Here is a 6,321-nt window from a genome sequence, read left to right as displayed (position 1 = left end):
AAAATTGAGATTATATTATCTTTTCGTGTGCTAAAATAATTTTTATATTATCTTTTGGTTTCTACCAAATCATAATGGAATACCTATTGAATTACAAGTTCACACAAGCTGGAATATTTCTTCAGGTCTCTCTAAAATGAAATTCGTAGCTAAAATAGTCCTCATATTATTGGTAGGGTGTTCATGTTATCCACCAGTTATTTCAAATGATCTTTTACTATAATGACGGTTAGTAAATGATGGTTGGTAGGTATTATGGAGTCACGTCAGTAGCTATGGTGTCTATCTTTCAATATGAAATTTTACTGAATTACATTCCCACGATACAAAAGAATATAAAACCCAGACAAGTTGGGAAAATGGGGAAATTTTATAAATAAAATATGTTCCAAATACTGTAGAACTACATGATATTCAAATTTTGAGATAACTGTCAAATAAGATTGTAAAATAATTCAGTAAAAATTCCTAATTTTTTAGAACTACATGATGTTTAGATTTTGAGATAACCATCAGATGAGATTGTAATATGTTCAGAGATTAGATATTTTCTGTCGAAAAACATGACTGGTGCAAAAATATCTCATAATTTTTATTTATGTTTTTCCGCCACAATGCTTAATATTTTATTTATATTTACATTTTGAATGCAATTGCATAAAGGCTGGAATCTCCAAATAGTCTTAGAAAAATGCCCTTCATGTTACATGTATGGACTTACTTACCAACCAGGAACACACTATAAATAGATGACAACAAAATGAATGCACCCTAAAAAAGAAGGCTAAAATATTTTTTATATTATCTTTTAGTTGTGTAGGTTGTTCATATTTTGTATCAGTTTATTACGGATTTTCTATTAAATGTTCAAAAGCTGGATTGTTTCGTCAAGTATGTCCAACTCTTAATTATAAATTTTTAAAAAAAAGGCTATGGTAAAATATTTTTATATACTGTTTTGGTATGCTAAAATAATTTTTATATTATTTTTTGGTTGTGTAGGCTGTTCATATTGTCTATCAAATTATTGCGGATTATCTATCAAATTGCAAGTTCAAAAGCTGGAAGTTTTTTTCAGGTATGTCCAAATGTCAATTGTAACTAAAATGAAATGTTTTTCTAAAATTGTTAGCATATTATTTTTGGTAGTGTAGGTTGTTCATATTATCCACCATTTATTTGAAATTATTTTTTACTATATTGACAGTTAGTAACTGATGGTTTGTAGGTACTATGGAGTCTTCTTATTATGCACGATTGAGAAGAAGGATGATTCTTGCATCCAAGAGAAATCGCAATTATCCAACCAATATTCATGCCCCTGCAACTCAACGTATTTCTACTGACTTACAGTTGAATAGGGGTACTGTGTTGGATAGGCAAATGAATATGAGTTACTGGGCAGCTAATAGAAGTCATTTAGTAGATGCTAACTTCAACAATGTTGATGCTTTGAGAGGAGAGGTTTCTGTAGAAAGAGGATCTACTTCATTTACGATTGTGTCACCTTCACATCGTATTGTTGGTAGGTTTTTTAAAAAGTTTCATTTTTTTTATATATTATTAAAGTCTTCAATTTAACATATATATATGTGTGTGTGTGTGTGTGTGTGTATAAATTATGAATTTAATTATATTTGATTACTCTTTAGGCCATTCAAGAGATATTGAGGATGATTCATTTGTGAGGAGCACTCGACAGAGACGACATGATTATAATAGTGAGACTACAAACAAAAATTCTAATATCTATATACACACTACTTTAAATGAAAATGGTGATGTCACCACAAATGTATATGAAGACCGAATTCCTCCAGGTAATAGTCATTTTAGTAATAACGTATTAAACATAAAATGTCATACTGACATGCTGCATATATATATTTTAAAAAATTGTTAGGATGCCAAATTATTCCACATTGCAATATTAACTTATTATTCAATTATAATCTCAGGAAGTTCACGCATGACTAATACTGAGAGTTCAGAAATGCAATCAAGTGAAGCCACTTTAGGGGAATCTAGAGGAACTCATCGTAAGTGATATATGAAATGGGTAACATGCTTTATTTGTTTTAATGGATTTCTCATTCTAAATCAATTTTATTTCATTGAATATATTTGTTTGTTTTAGGTAAATTCACCGAAGCTTGGAACTTTGGCCCTCCTACTCATATATGTGAACATTGTGGAGCACAAGTTTGGTATGAAGAGAGGACTATAAAATCAAGGAAGACTAAAAATCCAAAATTTAGTCTATGTTGTTCTAATGGCATTGTCCATCTACCTCTTTTGAAAAATCCACTTGCTTTACTAGCAAAACTACTCAATCTAAATGGTAGGAAAAAGTCGTTCAATTTTCGAGTGGGAATAAGGATGTATAATTCATTGTTTGCTTTTACCTCTTTGGGTGGTAAAGTAGACAAGTTTGTAAACAATGGTACAGGCCCATATGTTTTCCGTCTCAATGGCCAGAATTATCATAGGATTGGGTCACTGCTTCCTATTGAAGGAGAAAAACCTACATTCGCTCAACTCTATATCTGTGATACAGATAATGAAATAGGACATAGAATTGATGCAGTGGTCAAGAAGTATAAGAAAAATGAAGTAGATCCTGATATTGTTGTTGGATTATAGGAAATGTTAGATAATTGTAAGTGGCCAGAAATTAGTTTGTTTTTGGACTCTATTCCGGATCAGAAAACTGAAGACCGACCTGATATTATAGCAAGAGTGTTCAAAATAAAGTTGGATCAACTATTGCATGATCTCACCCATGGAAAGCACTTTGGAAGAGTAATTGCAAGTATGTAATTTTATACAAATTTCTATCAACTTGTAAGTACGTATAATGATTGTATATTTTTCTTAACTTTTAAGTTTAAAATTATTAATTGCAGTTGTGTATACTATTGAATTCCAAAAAAGAGGCCTGCCACATGCACATATTCTTCTTTTCCTTCATCCTAAAGACAAATGCCCAACTCCTGCACATATTGATAGTATAATCAAAGTTGAAATACCAAATTCATGTACAGACCCAGTAGCTTATGAAGCTGTGAAACTATATATGATGCACAGACCATGTGGACTTGCTAACATGACATCTCCTTGCATGATCAATGGTAAATGTTCAAAGCATTTTCCAAAAAGCTTTTATGCTGAAACAACTATTGATGATGATGGTTTTCCAAATTATCGAAGAAGAAACGATGGGCAAACAATAGAAAAAAAAATGGAATACTTTTGGATAATCAGTATGTTGTTCCTTACAACATAGACCTCCTGGTCAAATACCAATCACACATAAATGTTAAGTTGTGCAACCGGTCTCGATCAATCAAGTATTTGTTTAAGTATATAAACAAAGGATCAGATAGAGTGACTATTGTTTTACAAGAAAATCCTTTAACAAATAGTGGTGATAATTCTGAGATTGTTGTTGATGAAACAAAAGACTATTTGGATTGTAGGTATATTTCAGCAACTGAAGCATGTTAGAGGATATTTGAATTTAAAATTCAATATCGGAACCCAGCTGTTGAGAGGTTAAATTTTCATTTAGAAAAAAAGAATACCGTAACATTTCCAGAGTCTATTAATCTTAGGCAATTAGTTCATCGTCCTGGAATTGAAAATACCATGTTCACAGAATGGATGAAGGCTAATAATTCTTTTGAAGATGCTAGAGAGTTGACATATACTGATTTCCCTACAAAATGGGTTAGGCATAGTAATGTTCAGCAATGGAGGCGAAGAAAAAATGGAAAATGTATTGGGAGGATTTATTTTGCACATCCTTCAAGTGGTGAGAAGTATTACTTAAGAATGCTGCTTAACATTGTTAAGGGTCCTAGAAATTTTGCTGAAATTAGAATAGTAAATGGTATTGTGTATGAAACATATCAGGAGGCATGTTATGCACTTGGGCTTCTTGATAATGACAAGGAATGACCTGATGCCATATTGGAAGCATCTAATTGGGCTTCTGGAAAAAAACTACGTGAATTGTTTGTGACTATTTTGATGCTTTGTGAAGTAGCTGATCCATCCAATCTATGGAAATCACATTGGAAAATAATCTCAAAAGACATACTTCATATTCAAAGGCGTATCTTGCAATTTGATGAGCTTAAATTGTCAGAAACACAGTTGAAAAATTATGCCTTATATGAAATTGAAAAATTACTTCAACAATTTGGGAGATCTCTTGGAGACTATCCACAAATGCCACAACCTGATATGAATTTGATTCAAAAGAGTACAAATAGGCTGATTCAGAAGAAACGTCGTATGACATCTTAGCCTTAAAAAAAGAACATGAAATTCTTCTTGCTGGTTTCAATACTGACCAAAAAAAAATTTATGATTCAGTAATGCAAGCTATCCACAATGAAACCGGTGGATTTTTTTTTTTCATCTACGGCCATGGTGGAACTGGGAAGACTCATCTTTACAAGGCAATTTTGGCTGCTGTCAAATCCCAAGAAAAAATTGCTCTTGCTACTGCAACATCAAGAATTGCTGCTTTGTTACTTCCTGGAGGTAGAACTGCTCACTCACGATTTCATATACCAATTAATATTTCTGATGAATCTACATGTGAAATTAAACAAGGAACACAAGTAGCTGAACTTTTGTTGAAAACAAGTGTTATTTTATGGGATGAGGCACCTATGGCACATAGAAATTGTTTAGAGACACTTGATCGCTCTCTTCGTGATATTTTACGTATCCAAAATCCTAATTGTGCTAACAAACCATTTGGAGGAAAGGTTGTGGTATTAGGGGGAGATTTTCGACAAATACTACCGGTTGTCAAAAAGGTAGAAGAGAAGATATTGTGCATTCTGCTATTAACAAATCATATCTATGGAAAGAATGTTAAGTTTTCAAATTACACACAAATATGAGGCTTCTGTAGAATAGATTAAACAATTCAGAATATGCATCAATGATGAATTTCAGTGAGTGGATTTTGAAGATTGGAAATGGTGAAATGGGCAAAGGAGATGGAGAGAATTCAATTACTATTCCAGCTGACTTAATTATCAAACATACTAGAAATCCAATGGAAGATATTGTAAGAAGCACATATCTTGATTTACAAACGAAAATCACAGATCATAGTTACTTACAAGAGAGAGCTATACTTGCACCAACTAATGAAGTTGTTGAAGAACTTAATGATTATGTAGTATCATGTTTACATGGTGAAGAGCAAACATATTTAAGTTCAGATTCCATATGCAAAGCTTCCTCCAATATTGCTGACCAAGACATTTTGTATACTGGTGAATTCTTGAACACATTAAGATTTCCTGGATTGCCAAATCATAAATTAAAGTTGAAATTAGGCTTGCCTATCATGTTGCTTCGAAATCTAAACCAAAATGTAGATCTTTGCAATGGAACAAGATTAGTTATTACTAAATTGGGTACATGGGTCATAGAAGCAAAGATCATTACCGGTACCAATATTGGAGCACATGTTTTTATTCCAAGAATCACATTGTCTCCAACTGAGTCAAAATGGCCATTCCTCTTGAAGAGACAACAGTTCCCAATTTCAGTATGTTTTGCAATGACAATTAATAAGAGCCAAGGTAAATCTCTGAAACATGTTGGTGTGTATCTCCCAAATCTGGTTTTCAACCATGGACAATTATATGTTGCAGTATCTAGAGTTACGAGCAGAGATGGCCTGAAGTTCCTCATCATCAACAATGAAATCAAAGAAGAGTCGAATACAAAAAATATTGTCTACAAAGAAGTATTCATAGGCCTTTCTTAATCTTTGATACTACAAATAATAGAATTCCTTCTCCAGGTTTGTACCCACCTCTCCTATCATTTATTCAATAATATTTTACTCATTAATGTTAACTTAACTTGGAAAAATTACAGATTATAGTATCTTATTTTTGGGAGTTTTTAAGCTAAAATTAATTTGGAAGACCAAGATGGGTTAACAAGATCAGTTGATATGCTTACCCATATTTTCTACACTTTTCCTCTCTAAAGCTTTCATTCTTTTAGGTGAAGATAGTAGAGGAAATGGGTAACCAAATTTTGATAGAGGAAAACTTTATGGGGCTTCCAGAGGTGCAGATTTGGAAGCTGTAGACATGTCTTGGCAAGTCATGCATTACTTTTTTTAAAAGTAAGATATTTTGTTGATACATTGAGAAATGAAACTAATGGGAAAAAGATTGCAACAATTGTACCAGTTTGCTGTTTTATTGATTCTAATGTACTCAGGATTTTCCCTTTTTGTTCCAACATTAATATTTGTTAGATGATGAAACATAAAAA

The 6,321-nt window shown here is 32.3% G+C and overlaps 2 protein-coding genes across 2 annotated transcripts; both read left to right on the top strand.

Moving 5' to 3' along the window:
• The first annotated feature begins 222 nt into the window (after nt 1-222).
• On the top strand, nt 223-2,643 carry LOC115984894. The gene is made up of 6 exons (XM_031107884.1): nt 223-228; nt 1,003-1,078; nt 1,229-1,525; nt 1,653-1,820; nt 1,959-2,039; nt 2,138-2,643. Exons 1-6 carry the CDS (start codon nt 223-225, stop codon nt 2,641-2,643), a joined length of 1,134 nt encoding a protein of 377 aa, XP_030963744.1.
• Nucleotides 2,644-4,382: 1,739 nt separating this feature from the next.
• On the top strand, nt 4,383-5,800 carry LOC115984893 (ATP-dependent DNA helicase pif1-like). Its single transcript, XM_031107883.1, has 2 exons — nt 4,383-4,832; nt 4,931-5,800. Exons 1-2 carry the CDS (start codon nt 4,383-4,385, stop codon nt 5,798-5,800), a joined length of 1,320 nt encoding a protein of 439 aa, XP_030963743.1.
• The last annotated feature ends 521 nt before the right edge of the window (nt 5,801-6,321 follow it).

Source organism: Quercus lobata, chromosome 4, assembly GCF_001633185.2.
Source record: "Quercus lobata isolate SW786 chromosome 4, ValleyOak3.0 Primary Assembly, whole genome shotgun sequence".
Lineage (NCBI taxonomy): Eukaryota > Viridiplantae > Streptophyta > Magnoliopsida > Fagales > Fagaceae > Quercus > Quercus lobata.
Note: the sequence above shows the minus strand (reverse complement) of the source record. Positions and strands in the feature narration are given on the sequence as shown.